Source organism: Lipotes vexillifer, unplaced genomic scaffold (genome assembly GCF_000442215.2).
Source record: "Lipotes vexillifer unplaced genomic scaffold, Lipotes_vexillifer_v1.1 scaffold1166, whole genome shotgun sequence".
Taxonomy (NCBI): domain Eukaryota; kingdom Metazoa; phylum Chordata; class Mammalia; order Artiodactyla; family Lipotidae; genus Lipotes; species Lipotes vexillifer.
The window spans coordinates 2,137,430-2,156,975 of NW_006773421.1; the positions used below are offsets into that span (position 1 = coordinate 2,137,430).

Sequence of the window (19,546 nt, forward strand, 5' to 3'; positions counted from 1 at the left end):
CTCTCTCTCTCTCTCTCTCTCTCTCTCTCTCTCTCTCTCTCTCTCTCTCTCTCTCTCTCTCTCTCGATTCCAGTAAACACCTTCCTCACTCCTTCAGGCCCAATTCCGGCCCCAGGCACCACGATTTCCCTTTTGATTTTCCAACCTCCTGCCCTCAACTTTATAGATCATCCCTTTACTAAACTCTCCTCAAATTACCTGACTTAAGTGACCCTGACGGACACGTCCCTGAAGGCTGGTTAGGGCCAAGGATCTGGCCTCCCACTGGCCCCTGGTGATCGCAGCGCCACTCTTCCTTAGTTGCCACCAAAAGCTCTCAGCTGTTCTGCTCTCCTGGCCAACACACAATACCTTCTAAGCCTGTGAGGCCCCATCTCAGGTGAACACACCCAGGGTCATCCGTAGGAGGGCCCCCAGGCAAACTGCCCAGCTTAGAGGTCAACACACCCACCCCCTCCAGCACCCTTGCATTGTTCCCACAGTGGGAAGATGATGATTCCCAAGGAATTAAGCCCAACAATCTATTCTTGAAGTCCAGGTAAAGATTGTAGACCCTGCTCTGAGCCATTAAAACTTTTCTTGCAAACTCTAAGCCCTGAAACTACACTAAAACTTTAAATTCATCATTGGGAATCCTTCACATCAGCTCATGTGTCCTGTCACCATGGCCCCGTGCTCTTTAGAGGCTCTTGTGCCCTCTTATATGACAAGTGATCCTTAACCTTCCTGCCCCAGATGGAAATTCAACCATTTACAAAAGAGTTGTTTAAAAACAAACAAGCTCATAGATACAGAGAGTACAGATTGGTGGTGTCAGAGGCAGGGGGTAGGGATTAGGGGAAATGGGTGAAGGAGGTCCAAAGGTACTAAAAAAAAAAAAAAAAAGACGTTAAAGAAAATAGGCAGGACTTCTGTGGCGGTCCAGTGGTTAAGACTCCACACTTCCACTGCAGGGGGCATGAGTCGGATCCCTGGTTGGGGGACTAAGATCCTGCATGCCACACGGTGTGGCCAAAAAAAAAAAAAAAAGTATACAAAAGAAAACAGGGAGATTCTCCACTGACTAGAGGATAACAGAGGATCGTTGTAAAGAAAGAGCTCTTAGCGTAAGAAGTAGCCTTGCTGTTGAGTTTATCTGAGGCAAAGCAGTGCTAAGAGACATAAGTACACAAAAGGGCTGAATGCTGGGGCGCCCGGAGACGCGGCATGAAGGTGTGTGTCCGTCAGCCATCAGCTCGGGTTTGCAAGCAGGGCCATCCAAAAATGAAATAGGAGAGAGATAGTATGAAGAGACAGATGGCCAGCCAGGATCAGGATGGACAAGGGCCATGGAGCCACTCACAGAGTCCACCAGGCAGTGATGCTACAGATGTGTCTGGAATGGAAACCACAGCTCCATGAAGAAAGGCTGCATCTACATCTGGGGTGGTAAGTATAGAAGAGGAGCCCAGAATCCCTTATTGTACAAGAAAGCACAGTAGCCTCCAAAGACCACTGGAGGGTTGGCAACAGGACACGCCAGCTAATAGGAAGGAGTCCCAGTGGTGAACCAGGAGAATTTTCAGCATCAAATAACATTAGGAATGGATTCAAACAAACACACCAGCTCACTTCTCTCTCACTGCCTCCCCTACACTCCCTGGCTTCCACTGGAGTGTGATTCCTCCCTGATTCTGGAAGCCTTTCTCCTCTTGTGGCCCCTGCTCCATCCTCCCCAGGCAGCCACTCCCAGGACCCTCTCCCAGCACTGCTTTCCTACCCTGGTCCAGCTCGGCACAGCCTTGTTGAGATGGACTCCAGGGAGGGCCAGTGCTCATTTAGGGCTGTTCTTAATTCCCCCCGATATTATCTGTTAACCTCACAGAGCATTTCATACTACAAGGACTGGGCCTGTGTGCCTGCTTGCTACTCAGAGAAATTCCACTTCCTTCAGCTGATACGATGGGACCCTTGCCCCTCCCCATCTACAGGTCAAGTAGAGTAAGGTGGGATGGAAACTGTCCTACCCGCCATGTCCTCCTTAAACAATCCTTGGCTCACTCTGTTTTCTTTCTTTTGACCTTCCCTTGCTCCAAGGGAAGACAGAAATAAGTAAGTTTGGCTCTTCATAGAAGCACCCAAAAGTGTTCCAGTGGCCTTTGTCAAGAGTGAGAGTAAACCCACAGTCCCTGCCCGTAGGAGCTGATACTTGATTACAAGGCTTCCTATGAATGAGTCCCTGCTCCGTAAAGAGGCAGAAATCACCATAGGTGAAATGTCTGGGCAGGAAACAGAATTCAGCAGTTTGTCAAAGACATAAAATGTCAATGCTGGGGGTCCTCAGAGATGTTCAAACACCCCCACCCCCCACTCATCTGACAGATGCTGAAACAAAGATGCTGAAAAAAAGGCCCAGAGAAGGAAATAGCTCTTCAGTCTGGTCCAGGACTTAATAGTTCTGTGGTGGCAGCACCAGGCCCAGGCTAGTATTCTTCCCATATCCATGGCCCCCGCCCTGTGGCTCCCCTGCAGTCCTCAGACTCCCCGCAGCAGCCCTTGGCAGCCCTCTAGCTCAGGTCATTGTGAGTGTGGAGTTTTCTAAGCAGGCCCCTTCCCTAGAAACTCTGCTCTAACCAAACATGCAGGTCTGATAAGGAACAAAACAAACCTTTTCAAAACAGTCCCACCCAAGGGAGGGGGATGGGCCACTTTGTTTTCTTGTGTGGTGAGAACATGGCTGGCCTGGAACAGAGGCAAAACTGGGTCCTGGTCCTGCCTCAGGCATTTCACAGCTGTGTGATCTTAAGCAAACCCCTGTTCCTCTCTGGGCCTTTGTTTTTTGTTTGTTTGTTGGTTTGTTTTGTTTTTTAATAAGATGGAGATAACTATTGTCCTGGATGACCTAGAAAGTACCTGGCCAGAGCTAACATTTGATGATTCCATAGTTTTCTGGGAGGACAGTTTTGAGATCTTTAGTATTGCTTTCATACCACCTCATTCTACAGCAGCACTGTCCAATAGAAACATACTAGGAGCCATATATATATATATGTGTGTGTGTGTATGTGTATACATACACATATATATTTCTTCTAGTCCCATCAAAAAAAATAAAAAGCAGGTGAAGTTAATTTTAATAATAGATTTAACTTAGCCCGATATATTCAAAATATTATTTCATCATGTAATTAGTACAAAACAAATTATTGAGATATATTACATTATTTTTTTCATACTAAGTCTTTGAAACCCACTGTGTATTTGTGATTGTGGACTAACCACACTCCAAGTGCTCAGTGGGCACTTGTGGCCACTGGCTACCATGCTGGACAGCATAGGCCTAGGGTTTAGCTCAGGAGTGACCAAACCCAACCAGACTTCCTACCTTGGGCCTCACCCTCCTGTAGTCCATTATTAAAAGAACATCGTGTCACTCCCCAGCTTAAAAGATGTCTGATACCTCCTGCTCTTGGAAGACAAGGTCTGCACACCCTGTCATGATTTAAAAGACCCTCCACGGGCTTCCCTGGTGGCGCAGTGGTTAAGAATCCGCCTGCCAATGCAAGGGACACGGGTTTGGGCCCTGGTCCGGGAAGATCCCACATGCCGTGAAGCAACTAAGCCCGTGCGCCACAACTACTGAGCCTGCGCTCTAGAGCCTGTGCACAGCAACCAAGACCCAACGCAGCCAAAAATAATAAATAAAATAGATAAATTTATTTTTTAAAAAAGAAATGCATAATAAAAGACCCTTCACAATCCAGCCCTAATTTCCCTTTTAAACTTTTCTCTCTCCTCTTCACTTCCAAGAGGTGGCCACCACAGGTTTTTCTGTCCTCCAGTTGGGGATCTCCTTGAGGATTCGTTCCTTGCTTCGTTCATTCAAGAAGCACCTACTAAACGTCAGGCAGCGTCGGGGGGGGGGGGACGGACCCAACTCAAAGAGTGTAAGGCACCTTCTCTGACCGACTCTTACCCCTCCCCACACGCCCGCCCCACCGAGGTTCAATCTCTCGAAGCCCCACCTCGCTCCAGGTTTACCGCTCGTCGTCACCCAGCTGGGTGGGTTGTCCCCATGTCCTTCTCCCACAGCCTCCAGGGCAAGGAATGTGCATTCTTGGCGCTTTCCTCCACGCCTGCCATATCACGAATGTTCAATAAACCGATGAATGACCAACCAACCAATCCCCACTTTCTCATCTGAGGAACTAGAGCACGAAACAGGGAGGGTTGAGGGGACCGTCAGGCCTGATGTCCCAGTATTGAAACTAGCCTTGCCACAGGGGGCCGGATGGGCTAGGTTCCCCGCACAGCCTGAGACGCGCCTCCGACCCAGCAAGGCATTAACGTAGGCAAGCTTCCCGACCACCAACCCCACCCGACCCGTCCCTGCCGGCGTGTCAGCTGGGGACCCGAAAGGAACAGGGGAATGGTCACTGGGGACCCGAATGGAATAGGGGCGTGGCCGCGAGGTACCCGAAAGGAACAGAGGCGGGGCGCAGGCTTCGGCGCGCAGGAGCGGGTGGGTTAGAGGCCTCCGACCCAGCGCGGGGGAGGAACCGCAGAGCATTCGGCCCTGGGGGAGGTGGCGTGGCGGCGGCGCGGGAGGAACTACAAATCCCAGGGGGCGTCACCCCGAGAGGCGGAAGGGGCGGTCTCGGGCGGGGCGGGCCCGAGAGAGACTGAACGAGGCCAGAGGGTTGTGAGGGACCCGCTCCGGCTGCGGGCGGAGAGCTCGGGAGACCATGTCCAGCGGCAGCAGCTGCAGCCAGACCCCAAGCCGGGCCATCCCCGCCACTCGCCGGGTGGTCCTCAGCGACGGCGTGCACCTGCCGCCCGGGGACTACAGCACCACCCCCGGCGGCACGCTCTTCAGCACCACCCCAGGAGGTAGGCACGGGCTCGGGGGTCGCCGCGCGCCCGCTCCGGGTGCGGGCGATGTGGAGAACGGACTGGGCAGAGCTGGAGGGCTCGGGAACCGCCAGCAGGACGTGGCGACCGGGCTCCGGGGCGCGGCGACTGGGAAGAACGGATATGGGGCATCAGGGAGGCGGTGAGGGTCACGGAGGTAGCTACAGGGAGCGCACGGGGGGCCGCCTTCCATAGCCCGCGCTCTGGGTGCGAACTCCAGAGCCGCGGCTGCAAATGCCACCACATTAGTTTCCTTCTTTCTGGGAGAGACAGCTGAGTCCTCTCACCCAAACAAACGCACGCTTCCAGGCCTGCCACATGTCAAGGTGTGCTGCCCCTTGTGGGTGTTGGGGGCAGTTCTGAGGCAGAATAGGGTGGGGTCAGGGTGACCCACGAACCAAGAAGAGGCCGGGCCTGGGGTTTTTATGAGATAGGTTGTTGGCGTCACTGCCACTTGCAGAGCCCTTTTTCCTTCCCGAGGCACCCCCAGCTTTGGGCTGAGGGTGCTTGCCTGCTCCAGCAGTGTCTCGGCGACACGGGTGGCAGATCGCCCTTTTACACCTGTGGTTCTCAGCGAAGGGACCTGGGGCCGCGGGCAGCGCTGTGCAGAAAAACACGTTCTTCTGTCCGGGGGGAGGGGAGGGAACCGTGTGATCTCCCTGAGAATGGATGAGGAAGAGGAAGCTGAGCTGGCGCGGATGGGGGCCCGCCTTGGGCTGTCCTCGGGAGCCTCCCAGCCCCGGAGTCCCGGCGCACGGGCGCTGATGAAACCTGCCCGTGCGTTTGCATGATGAAACCCTCGTGCTCACCACTTCCCTCTCGTCCTCGCGCTGTTCCCACCCGCTTCTGCCCTTCTCCCCTCCCCTTACACCCTCTTCCACCCCTCCTTCCCAAACTACACGAAAAACGCCGCAGATTCTGGCGCTCCTCTGAGACCCACGGGTGGGGGAGGACGCGCGCGGGCGGGGTTGCAGCCTCGTCGCCTTGCCAGCGTCGGGGCCACATCCTTATTTTCTCAGGCAGCTGTCCCGCCACCAGCGAGCACAGCCAGATCGGAGGCCCGGAGCTGTTTGATCCAAAACATACAATGTTAGAGCTGTTAGCGATCTTAGACGTTCTTGTAAAAAACGGTGCCGCCTTATTCTGTGGAACGCGGCACTGAGGCCCCAAATACGTGCCCACTGTGCAGTGTCACACCGTTTTCACAGATTGAAGAAGAAATAGCAGCCAAGCATAGAGGGGAGAAATGCTGCCTCATCTATTAAAAATGATCCAAGGAAAAGTTCCCAGCGACCCTTCCTACCACTCTTTGACTCAAATTCTCTTTCCATCCTGGAACTTATACAGTCCATGCTGTTCTGCTTTTTCTGTGTCATGATGTGTCTACCGGGACTTTTCTGGACAATCTTGGGGCTCCTTCAAGTGAGGGGGTGAACCTGTGCTTGATCTGTTCAGGGTGGGCACTGAGGCAGGCCTGAAGGCTCAGGTGGTCCTATTTTGCAGCTTTGTTGCTAGATGGAGTGTGTCAGATTGGAAGCAATAGCCAGGGGTGCTGTTGATAGGGAGCTCCCACTTCTCACTTTGCGCTGGGAAATAGGGGTTTGGGGCAGACCTCAGCCAGTCTTCCTCCTTTTGAAGGTCTTCCGTTGAGAGAGAGAAGGGGCATCAGGGTGTAACTTAGTTTCTGAGGCCAACGGGAAGGAAGCTAGCAGTGCCCGGAGCCTAAAGCCAGGTCTTTCTTGTCTGGGGTGTCCAGCTGGGGAGGCACAGCTCACAGCCCATAACCTGGAGGATCCAGGCTTGCCTCTGCCTCAGCCAAGTCGTGGAGTCTTCCTCCAAAGCCCACTTCAGCCCAACCCTTTGCCGCCCCTTTGCCCAGGGCAGAGGAGCTTGACCTAATGAGAAAAGGTCATTCCTGACCCTCTTCTGCTTCAGTCTGGAGTGCTGTTTCTCAGTCCTCGATGTGCATACGAATTACCTGGGGACCTCATTTCAATGCAGATTCTGATTCTATAGGTTTGAGGTAGGGCCTAAGATTCTGCATTTCTTTTTCCTTTTTTTTTTTTTTACATCTTTATTGGAGTATAATTGCTTTACAGTGGTGTGTTAGTTTCTGCTTTATAACAAAGTGAATCAGTTATACATATACATATGTTCCCATGTCTCTTCCCTCTTGCGTCTCCCTCCCTCCCACCCTCCCTATCCCACTCCTCCAGGCGGTCACAAAGCACCGAGCTGATCTCCTTGTGCTATGTGGCTGCTTCCCACTAGCTATCTACCTTACGTTTGGTAGTGTATATATGTCCATGCCTCTCTCTCGCTTTGTCACAGCTTACCCTTCCCCCTCCCCATATCCTCAAGTCCATTCTCTAGTAGGTCTGTGTCTTTATTCCTGCCTTACCCCTAGGTTCTTCATGACATTTTTTTTTCTTTAATTCCATATATATGTGTTAGCATACGGTATTTGTCTTTCTCTTTCTGACTTACTTCACTCTGTATGACAGACTCTAGGTCTATCCACCTCATTACAAATAGCTCAATTTCGTTTCTTTTTATGGCTGAGTAATATTCCATTGTATATATGTGCCACATCTTCTTTATCCATTCATCCGATGATGGACACTTAGGTTGTTTCCATCTCCGGGCTATTGTAAATAGAGCTGCAATGAACATTTTGGTACATGACTCTTTTTGAATTATGGTTTTCTCAGGGTATATGCCCAGTAGTGGGATTGCTGGGTCATCTAACTAGCTCCCAGTGATTGGTGTAAGTACCACACTCCGAGTACCCAGGAATTAGTGGAATGTGACAGCCCTCACCGTTTCAGTCCTCTGCGGTCTGACCAAAAGTGATGCTTCTAGGCAGGTGAACTTCTCTTGAGGTTGGGTCTGGCATCCATCTTTAAACCAGGGTCTGGAGAGCCAGGCTTTTGACAGTCTTCCTGTGTGGGAAGTGTCAGGAGCTACTGGAGTAAAGTGTCTGCTGGTCACTCTTGCTGGGAAGAGCACTGCAGTGTCTGTCCCTGGGGCAGAATGAGAGCAGGTGACCTGAGCCATCTCCATGCCTGTGACTCACTTTGCTTTCCATGGTCATTAACTCTACACAGGCTGAGTCACTGATCTGAAGTTAGGTATCTGGAGAACTTAGGATAAATTTACTTCAGGGAGTGTCACAGATGAATATTTGAGTCTGTGGAGTCTTGTGGGTTTTTTTTTTATTATTATTTTATTGAAGTATAGTTGATTTACAATGTGTTAATTTCTGCCGTACAGCAAAGTGATTCAGTGATACATATATATTCCTTTTCATATTCTTTTCCATTAGGGTTTTTTTTTTTTTTTTCTTATATGGCCACGCTCTGCGGCATGAGGGATCTTAGTTCCCTGACCAGGAATCGAACCTGTGCCCCCTGCCTTGGGAGCACAGAGTCCTATTCACTGCACTGCCAGGGAAGTCCCTCCATTAGGGTTTATCACAGCATACTGAATATAGTTCCCTGTGCTGTACAGTAGGACCTTGTTGTTTATCCATTCTATATATATTAGAATAGTTTGCATCTGCTAATCCCAAACTCCCAATCCTTCCCATCCCCACCACCCCTTTCCCTTAGCAACAAGTCTGTTCTCTATATCTGTGAAGTCTTAAAAATCTCCAGTAACACCATAAACCAGCAGAACCTTTGAGTGGGTCAGATACCTTCATCCACCCTTCCCCCACCAACCTCTACGTTCCCAGTTCCTTATTGGATGTTTGACCCCAAAGCTATAGGGGTTGTTGCTTGGGTGTTAGTCATACCTAAGCCCTGGACCTGGATAAGGTTAATCAGAGGTACGCAGGTAGGACTACAGGTGTTACTGGCACCCTATTTGGTTAGACAAACAAAGTCTGTGCCCAGGAAGCTTACCTCGGGGCAGCTCCCAGGTCTGGCTGTGGAACAGACAGTGCCGGGAAGATGGGGAGGTGGGCTGGGCACTGAAGCTGGGGTACAGCCAGTGTCCCCAGGCCTTAGTCACATTGTCTCTTTCTTTAAAAAATAAATTTATTTATTTTATTTATGGCTGCGTTGGGTCTTCGTTGCTGCGCGCGGGCTTTCTCTAGTTGCGGTGAGCAAGGGGCTACTCTTTGTTGTGGTGCGCTGGCTTTTCATTGCGGTGGCTTCTCTTGTTGCGGACCACGGACTCTAGGCACGTGGGCTTCAGTAGTTGTGGCACGCGGGCTCAGTAGTTGTGGCTCGTGGGCTCTAGAGCACAGGCTCAGTAGTTGTGGCGCACGGACTTAGTTGCTCCGTGGCATGTGGGATATTCCTTGATCAGGGAATCGAACCCGTGTCCCCTGTATTAGCAGGCGGATTCTTAACCACTGCGCCACCAGGGAAGTCCACATTATCTCTTTATTACAGGTTAAAAGAACTTGACATTAAGGCAAGGAGGGAACTGTAATAGGCCTCCTTTTACACTGACCTGAGCTTCCTTTTAAAGCGTTTGGAACATTCCACACTATGTGCCTCATTAAAGACTTTGACAAGGACCCTGGTGTAGAGCATCCCAGACTCCCTCCAATGCCCATGGCCTCCCTGTTCTTAAGGCCTTTATGGCATGGGAAGACAGTGTGACCTCGAGGGCTTGCGTTGCAAGTTAGAAAGATGAAGTCACACCTGAAATAGAATTATAAGCATCAGAGTTTTATCTATAGACTGAAGCAATTAGACAGACACCCCACGCCACCCCTGAGAACCTGTATATTAAGTGAGAATTGCCCACTCTAAGTAGTCGGCCTGGTAGGCCTTACATTCTAACAATGCAGACACAGCTGTTGGATTTGAATTGCCTTCAGAAGCTTATGTATTTTTTTCCTCAAAGGTGGCAGGGCCTCATTATTTGAAAAAGGAGTTTTTTTGTTTTTTCCTGAAAGAGCAAAGAAGTCCTTCATTACCACATTTGGTGAAAGGGCCAGCAGGATGGTACCATATTGTTCTCTTGGTATAAAGTAGTGAGGCGTTTGCTTGTCGGGGTCGTTATTTGATGTCGTTCCTGGAAGAGGAATTAGGAAAGGGCAGCATTACTGAAAAAAGGATTGCTTCTTAAGGTGAAATGGACAAAAGGTATTCATTTGTGTGCATAGATCCTTGTGTGTTCAAACAAACAAAGGAAAAATCTGTTACTTTCTCATCTTACTGAGATCCATGCCAGCGTTCTTCCTGCTTTATGATTCATAACAGTGAATCACGTGTCTTTGTTTACGTGTTTGTTCCCTAGGTTAGATAGGAAGTTCTTTCAGAGACGGCTTATTTTGCAGTGCCACCAGCTATGTGTGATGTCTAGAAGGTGAAGGGTTGAAAAGACTCCTGCAATGAAAGCATTCTCAGGGTAACCTAGTGTCTCTACCACCAGGCCTGGGTCTGAGCTGGCTTAATAAGAATATTTAGAATTTTCTTTTCTGTCCTTTCAGTTACAGGTATAGTTATTTATCTTGGAAAGTCCCAGAGGCAGAACCTAACTTTCTCTGAACTTTCCCACTTATCCCAGTATTATTCCCAATCATTATGGAGCAGAAAGTGGAAGGAAGTGACTTTTTATACTGAGCAAGTCAGTATTGGGGCCCAGGTCTTAGACACTAGGATTGCTGCTCTTTATTTACTTGTTTGCAGCCAGTATTGCTGACTAGGTGGAAATAGGTGACATCTATCCATGGCATTTGGATGCTCAAGACATGGGCCTTGTAACCCATTGCTTATGCCCTTGAAGGTTCAAGGGGAGAGCTCAGATACTAGACCCAGAGATACTTGTCTTGATGAGAATGGCTGTATTAGTTAGCTACTGCTGTATAACAAGCCATCCCCAAACTTAGTAACTTCAACAACAACAACAGTCTGTTATTTCTCTTCATTCTTTGGGCCAGTTGGGCATTTTTTGATCATCTTGCCTGAGCTACTTATCTGGCTGCATACAGTTGGCAGCTGGATTGCCCTGGGCTGGAAGGTCCAAGATGGCCGTAGCCACCTGTCTGGGCATTGCTGGGGACAGCTGGAAGGTTGGGCTCTCTTTCTGTCCTCGTGGTCTCACATCATTCAGAATGTGAGCTTATTTACGTGGCAGTTTGCAAGGCCTCTTAAGGCCTAGGCTCAGAAGTCACATAATGTCACTGACATGGTATTCTGTCAGTCAAGGCAAGCTGCGGGCTAGCCCAGATTCAACGAGAGGGGAAAATAACTCCTTTTAATGAGGGAAGCCGCATGTGCAAACAGGGATTGGAGGATTTATGCGGACCACGCTTTTAGACGATGTTCCACAAGGGCCAAGCCTCAAAGAACAGTCCTTTAAGGAGACTTAACTGCCTGTCCTGCTGTGTGGCCAGCAGAGCCAGGGCCAGGTGTAGAAGCAGACAGGAATCACAAGCCTGTGTATTGACCGTTGGTTTAAGAACAGAGGACGCCTTCCTGAAAATATTGAGTCATAGATCCCATGCCCCATCTTCAAGCCCTTCTGTCCAGCTCCAGAACGCAAACCATACAGATGGCCATGGTGCCAGGCCACTGGGCCATACATTCACTTGGTGTCATGCCTTCGCTTACTAACTGCTGCCCAGCCTACCTCTTTCCCCTTCAAGCAGCCGGGCTTTGGGTACACCCTTCAGAGGAGCCCGTGCTTGCCCAGCGCTGCTCAGCACTCGCATTTGAACATCCTTGGCTTTCTGGAATACTGGCAAGAGGATGATGTCAGGTGTCTGAGCCCAGCAGTCCACAGGTGGGTGGGAGGGAGACTACTGGGAGTGCAGGCGGGTTCACAGTCAGCACACGCCTGGTGGGGCACACGGTGTGGAGGTGAAGAACTGGGTCTCTTGCCTTAAAGAGTGGGTGTGTATAAGTGGGCTTCTCTCTCTCTTTTTTTTTAAAGGGCTCTGGGGAGTGGCAGGGAGACTTCACAAAGGAAGCAGACTTGGGTTTTATTTTATTTTTTTTATTTTTTAAATTTTTAAAAAGTTATTTTATTTTATTATTATTATTATTTTTTTGGCTGTGTTGGGTCTTTGTTGCTCCGCGCAGGCTTTCTCTACCTGCCGTGCGGGAGCTACTCTTTGATGAGGTGAGCGGGCTTCTCATTGTGGTGGCTTCTCCTGTTGCAGAGCACGGGCTCTAGACACGTGGGCTTCATTAGTTGCAGCATGGGGGCTCAGTAGTTGTGGCTCACGGGCTCTAGAGCACAGGCTCAGTAGTTGTGGCACATGGGCTTAGTTGCTCCGTGGCATGTGGGATCTTCCCAGACCAGGGCTCGAACCCATGTCCCCTGCATTGGCAGGCGGATTCTTAACCACTGTGCCACCAGGGAAGCCCTGGGCTTCTCTCTTCTGCTCTTCTGAACAAAAGGGGAAAGTGGGCCTATATTAATTTGCTAGGGCTCTCGTAACAAAATCCACAGGCTGGGTAGTTTAAACAACAGAAGTTTATTTTCTCCTTGGTCTGGAAGCTGGAAGTCCAAGATCAAAGTGCCGGCAGGCTTGGTTTCTCCTGAGGCCCTGTCCTTGGCTTGCAGACCGCAGCCCTCTTGCTGCCTCTGGGTGTCCTTCCTCTGTGGAATTTCTCTCTCCTCTTACAAGGACACCAGCATGTTGTTTTAGGGCCCCTACCCAACGGCCTCATTTAAACATAATGGCCTGTTTAAAAGACCTTCTCTCCAATTAGGGTTACACTGAGGTACTAGGGGTTGGGACTTCTGCATGTGAATTTGGGGGGTGCCATTCACAAAAAACAGGGCCCATCCCGTTTCCAGCAACAACAGGGGTGGGGCATTTCAGACGGGCACTCCCCTGTTGGTAGTGAGTTTCGGAGGCAGCCTTACCTGGCTCTGCCAGGTGCACAGGGAACGGGGAGGAGCTGGACCGGCCCTAGAAGAATTGGTTCAGCTATTTTGTTCTGAACGTCCCTGTAAAAGCCTTGTCCCTTCTGCTTAATTTTCGAATCAACTGGCCTATTCCCTCATGGGGCCTGAAGGGAGGGCTCTTTGCCACTCACTGGTGGCACCTTTGTTACTCCAGGACCTTCATAAGACCCCTTGACCCTTGAGAACGTGGGCATCTTGGTTCTCTCTGCAGAGCTGACAGGGCCAGACGTGAAGGGCAGGCTTGGAGGGAGCGTGCTCTTTTGCTTCTCTACCAAGATTCTCTCCCAGACTAGTCGGCTCTGCTTGCCAAGCAGACTGCCCAGCAGGAAGAGCCGCCCAGACAAGGGCGGGGAGGGAGAGCCCTGTGGGCCCGCGCGGCTGCAGCTGTGCCTCCCGGTCGTCGTCGTCGGGGCACCGCCGGTGAGCCGGCTGTAAGCTCATCCGAGTGCATGACTCCCGGGAGGCTGGCCCGCGTCCGAGCACAGGCGTCGGGCCCTCCGCCTGACCGTGTTGTGAAATGCTCTCCCGCCCCTGGAAGGGGAACAGCAGTTCTAGGAATTCCGCGCTTGTACTCTTGTCGGGCCTCACGTCCTGGGGAGGAGCGCTTCTGCCTGGGAGGCCCGGGGAGAGCGAGGGACCAGCGTCTCAACTTACAGGAGCCGCCGCATCCAGAGGCCGCTTGGCCCCGAGGGGAGGGCGGGACCGCAGGGCGGGCGGGGGATGAAGGAGTCTAGGAGGCCTCCCTCCCAGGGAACGTCCTGTTCTGGCCAAACAGGCGGGAAAGGAGGCAGAAATCTGGAGACCCCTGCGACTTCCCCAGTGGCCGGGGCGGTGGCCCCGCTGCCCTGCTCGTTATAAACAGAGGCTGGTGTTTAGGGTCGGAGGCGACATGGGCTGTGTCTGCCTCAGGATGGCTGCGAGGGGCCGGCCTTTCTGAGCCTCAGTTTCCTGTCTGCGAGTCGAGGACAATGTGTCTCCCTCCTGGGGGTCGAGGGGGCCACGGAGACCTAGCAGGTCAGGCTCTGAGCGCCGCCCCCCTGCCCACAGGCAGACAGGGCTCACGTGGTGATGTGATCTTCAGGCCACTCCTGGGAGGCGCGGGTCTTGTTGGCACCGAGCTGTGGAATGAAGCTGGGACTGGGAGGTCAGGGCTGGTGTGTGGCGCACCCGGGTTTGAGCCCAGAACTGCTGCGTCCCCGGCCCCGGGCTAGTTACACTTGAAAAGCACCTGCCCACAAGGAGATCCTAAAAATAAACGGTTGGTGTCAGAGCTGAAACAGACCTGAGAGATTACCTCAAAATCCTGGCACGGGGTTGGTGCTTTAAAAATAGTTAGAATGAGCCCAGAACAAGCCCTTGTTTACCGGTGCGGAAACCAGACCCTAGGGAAGGTCTGCCTTGCTTTATATGTTCAAACAAGCTGTCCTCACCCCAAAACCTGCCTGGAGAAAAAATGCCATTCTTGCATTTGGTGCACATAAGGAGTTTAAAGTCCCAGATGACACCAGTTATCAAACATGCCACGGTTCTTTTTAATTTTTTGGCCACACTGTACAGCACATGGGATCTTAGTTACCCCACTGGGGATCCAACCCACGCCCCCTGCAGTGGAAGCGCAGAGTCTTAACCACTGGACAGCCAGGGAAGTCCCCTTGTCGTGTTTTTTTTTTTGTTTCTGTTGCTGTTTTTAAATTAAATTATTTATTTATTTATTTGGTTGTGCCACGTCTTGGTTGTGCCGGGTCTTAGTTATGGCAGGCGGGCTCCTTGGTTGCGGCCCGTGGGCTCCTTAGTTGCGGCAGGTGGGCTCCTTAGTTGCGGCTTGCGAACTCTTAGTTGTGGCATGCATGTGGGATCTAGTTCCCTGACCAGGGATCGAACCCCAGCCGCCTGTGTTGGGAGCGCGGAGTCTTACCCACTGCGCCCCCAAGGAAGTCACTTTGTGGTGGTTCTTGAAGTATGTTTCTGTGGACCAGAAAAGGATGGAGGACGCCCTTACCCTCCCCCATCTCCACCCTTGCCGTTTCCCTACAAGTCTTTTCGCAGGGGTGGTTTGACTACCTCCTGCTTCAGTTTTTTGTGTTTCTTTGTTTTGGCCCCCATACAACTGGTCCCTGGTGTGGATGGGACTGAATAAAGGGTAAAGTATGTCACCTGAAGCCACACTGGCCATGGTAATAGCTAGGGTTTGTTTGTTTAGGGCTTACTTTGTGTCAGCCACTGTGCTGCCCCACGCAGTGACCCTGTGAAGTTGCACTGTCGTCATCACCATCATCCCCATTCTACAGAGGAAGAAATCGAGGCACAGAGACATGGAGCCATAACGCCCAGAGTGGGTAGAGCCAGCAAGTGGGAGAGCTGGGTCTCTGACCACTAGGCTGTAGGAAGAGCAGTGCTGTATTCTCTCCCACCAACCCCTACTCCAGTGTTGTTCCCACCCTTTCTCTCCATAGCTGGGAACTCTGGCAGCCCACTGGACTTATGGCGATGCATTTGAATGGGCTTTCAGTTAGAAGGCAGCCTCAGTTATTCTCTATATGTAGTTCGAGACCCAACCTTGAACTCTCCCCCAGCACCCAACAGGATCCCAGCTACACAAATGGTTGGAAGCCTGATGGGGGTGGGGATGGTCCACCTCTCTTCTCCCCCGAGCCCTGCAGGGTGGCAGGTTCTGGATTCCCCTGCTCTGCACCTCCAGTACCTCCCATCTGAGTCACCCATCGACCACCTCCCCAGTTTGGGGCAGTGCAGAATTAGGGTGATTTGGATGCTTCTCTGGCTCAGGGGTTTAGGGTCAGGGGGCTTGGATTCTCTGTCCCCAGCAGTACACACGGGGTAGATCTCTCCCTGTCCCTCTGTGATCCCCACCTATGTCTCCATTTTTAGACTCCACACACTTGACAGTAATCGTTTGTTTCCAGGTCTTTCTCCTCCGACTAAGTGTGTGTCTTGAGATCAGGGAGCTGTTCCTATATCTAATGGTCCCTTACATCCCTCACATCTGGCCTACTGTGGTCCAAAGGGATTCAGTGAGGGACTTCCCTGGCAGTCCAGTGGTTAGGACTCAGCTTCCACTGCAAGCGGCACAGGTTTGATCCCTGGACGGGGAACTAAGATCCCCGCAAGCCCCGTGGCGTGGCCAAAAAACAAACAAACAAAGGGGTTCAGTGAGTGAATACATGACCGACCCAGCAGACCTATTCTCAGGGCATGGGATTGAGCAAAGACTGGCAATTTTGTGGGTGAGTGTTAACACTTCTCCTGATCCTTGAATACAGTTCTGGAGTTAAAGTCTAGCATGGATGGGGCTGGTACACATGGCCTGGAGGTGCTGGAGGGGTGAGCTTACCACTCCTTCCCCAGCCCAGCAGAGAGCCCCCTGGGCTTTCATGGGGTGGGGAGGCTATCTTGTTCCAGCCATGGCAGTTTTAACTTGGCTTACTAGGAAAGGAGATTCTGACCTTATATCCTTATTTATTTGTTTGCTTAACATCCCTATATCCTTATTACAGTTTTGTATTAAAAAAAAAACAAGTTCAGTGTAAAAGGTGTTTTCTTTGCCTTAATCCTTATCTCACCCCCAGAGATAACCAAACACAAAATACAGTTCTGTGACTTTTTCATGAAATACTGTGGACAGTGTACACTTTTCTTATTCCAAATAGTACCTGCACAGCATTGCATTGTAGGTCTGATCCATAACTTATTTAACCTGTCCCTTAGTTAAAAAGAAAAAAATCAAAGTTGTATATACATAAAGTTATAGGACTTCCCTGGTGGCTCAGTGGTTAAGAATCCGCCTGCCAATGCAGGGGGCACAGGTTCAAGCCCTGGTCCTGGAAGATCCCACATGCTGCAGAGCAACTAAGCCCGTGCGCCAGAACTATTGAGCCCACGTGCCACAACTACTGAAGCCCACGCGCTCGGAGCCCGTGTTCCGTAACAAGAAGCCACCACAATGAGAAATCTGCACACTGCAAGGAAGAGTAGCCCCTGCTCGCCGCAACTAGAGAAAGCCCGCGCGCAGCAACAAAGACCCAACGCAGCCAAAATAAATAAATAAAGGGAGAGGAAGTAGGCCCTCAGCTGAAGAGTGTTACATGGCACCGGCTGGTGTGACACCCACATGCGCCAGAGGATCACACTTGACCAGCACCTCGCTCAGCCTCGCAGGGACCGTGGCATCCCCTGCTGGTTCCCACTTCCTGTCCCCGTATGCAGGCCACGTCCCCAGTTCGGGGAGACAACAGCAGCCTTGTCAGCTAAGGGTTCCTATTTTTGACAGTATGGGACTGTGTGTGTTTTGTAAAGTTTGCGTCCTCTATGGAAGACTTAGGGAATTTCCAGAAGATCACTGTTCACTGAAGCTGTGTGATGGTGGATCCCATGAAGGGTTGGAAGAAGAAAGGGTTAAAAAGCCAAAGCAGCTTCATCTCCAGCTCCTATCCTTCACCAGCCCCAAATTAGTCAGTGGTGGCTTTGTGGTCTCCTCCCCTCCCAGGCTCCATGCCTTGTCAGCTGACTTTCTGAACGCCCTGTTTACCATCCTACAGCCTCCCTCCCTGGCTGAATTATTCTGATGGTGGCTGTCTTGGGTGCCACCTCTGCTGGCATTTAGATTACGGATTTTATTAACTGAAATGAGGGTTTTTATTTTTAAATAAGTGCACTAGCCGTAGGATAAAGGGCACATTGTTTATTTCTTTTTCTCTTTTAAGCGTAATTACTGACTTTTCAAATGCTGGGGGCTACTTCTGAGTATGTACCCTGAAGAATTGAAAGGAGGGTCTCAAGATATTTGCACACCTATGTTCCTAGTAACATTATTCACAGTATCCAAAAGGTAGATGCAACCTGAATGTCTGTGGATAAACAAAATTGGTATAGCCATACAATTGAATGTTATTCAGCCTTAAATGGAAGGAAATTCCCACATGGGGTCCAACCATGTAGATGAACCTTGAGGACATTATGCTAAGTGAAACGAGCCAGTAGCAAAAAGACAAATACTGTATGATTCCACTTATATGAGGCACCTAGAGCAGTCCAGCTCAGAGAGACAGAAAGTGGAGTGGTGGTTGCCAGGGGCTGGGAGAGGGGGAGTTGTTTCCTGGATAGAGTTTCAGTTTGGCTGGATGAAAACAGTCCTGGAGATGGGTTGTACAACCACGCGGATGTACTTACACTACTCAACTGTACATTTTAAAATTAGTTCAGATGGTAAGTTTTATGTTATTTCTATTTTACTACACTTGTTTAAAAAACTGCTGAGGGCTAGTGACCTTTAAAGAACCTCCCCAGAAGCTGCTGACCTCCAAGTTCTTTTTTTTTTAAAATTTATTTATTTTATCTATTTATTTTTGGCTGCATTGGGTCTTGGTTGCTGCGCGTGGGCTTTCTCTAGTTGCGGCGAGCGGGGGCTACTCTTCGTTGTGATGCGCAGGCTTCTCATTGTGGTCGCTTCTCTTGTTGCGGAGCATGGGCCCTAGGCCCGCGGGGTTCAGTAGTTGTGGCATGCGGGCTCAGTAGTTGTGGCTCGCGGGCTCTAGAGCGCAGGCTCAGTAGTTGTAGCGTACGGGCTTAGTTGTTCAAACCCATGTCCCCTGCATTGGCAGGCAGATTCTTAACCACTGTGCCGCCAGGGAAGCCCTCCAAGTTCTTTTTTGAGACAATTGAATCTCCAGCTCTTAGGTTCAACTCCAGTGGGGTCAGTTCCCTACTCTGTGGTGAACAAACCAACAAAAAAAGCCAACGTGGTATTAAGGAGTTTGGGATTAGCAGATATAAACTCTTATATATAAAATAGATTAAAAAGGTCCTACTATATAGCACAAGGAACTGTATTCAATATCCTGTGATAAACCATAATGGAAAAGAATATATATATATGTACGTATGTATGTGTGTGTGTGTGTGTGTGTGTGTATATATATGTAACTGAATCACTTTGCTGTATACCAGAAACTAACACACTATTATAAATCAACTATACTTCAATAAAAATAAAGAAATGATGGACTTCCCTGGTGGTCCAGTGGTTAAGATTCCACCCTTCCACTGCAGGGGGCGTGGGTTTGATCCCTGGTCAGGGAAGTTCCACATGCCGGTGCAGTAAAGTGCCAGGCTGTGAGAACTAAGAAACAGAAAAACGGTCCCATCTCTGAAGCCAGGACGTCCTCCCTCAAGGAGAGGGCTCCGTTGTTCTCCATTTGTAGCCCACTGGGCTCATAGGCACACAGCCCTTCATGGTACAGGTGAGGCCTGAACGGCGAGGGGCCGGGGGCAGGCACAGAGGGTGAGGTGCACAGGGCCACCCGGCTGGTTGATAGCAGAGCCTAACGTACAGCGCCGTTCTGTGTGCTTTGCTGTCCATGCCTCCCCCTGGGAAACGTGAGCTCTGAGCTTTTGTCCTGCTGGTGATGAGGGGCAGGGCTGTCAGCCTCAGTAATACTGCCTCTCAGAAGAGGAGAGCAAGACTGGGCGGCCGCCTAGACAGGCCCGAGTCTGACTGCGACAACTCAGCAAGGAAGCAGAGTTCACCTTGGGTATCTCTCACCCTCCTCTGCTCTCCAGCAGCCCGGGTCATCCTCAGCACTGGAGCCCAGTCTTATTAACTCACATCAGAGCTCAGCTGCAAACCGGTCCCTCTCCTGGCTCCAAGGGTTAACAGAGAGGCAGTGCTCAACGTCAAGAAATGAATCTCAGCTGTTGGAATGTCACTCAGCAGAGCCATTAAGTGAGGGACGTATTTCAGGGCTATTGATAAGCAAGGGCATTC

The 19,546-nt window shown here is 50.7% G+C and overlaps 1 protein-coding gene across 1 annotated transcript in view; it reads left to right on the plus strand.

Annotated features, from left to right (window-relative positions):
* The first annotated feature begins 4,707 nt into the window (after positions 1–4,707).
* The window catches only part of EIF4EBP1 (eukaryotic translation initiation factor 4E binding protein 1), a 19,300-nt gene continuing 4,461 nt past the window's right edge, over positions 4,708–19,546 (plus strand). Inside the window, exon 1 of the mRNA XM_007448316.1 lies at positions 4,708–4,869. Within this exon, the coding sequence (XP_007448378.1) occupies positions 4,725–4,869 (145 nt within the window). The 5' untranslated portion in view covers positions 4,708–4,724. The remainder of the gene's footprint in view (positions 4,870–19,546) is intronic.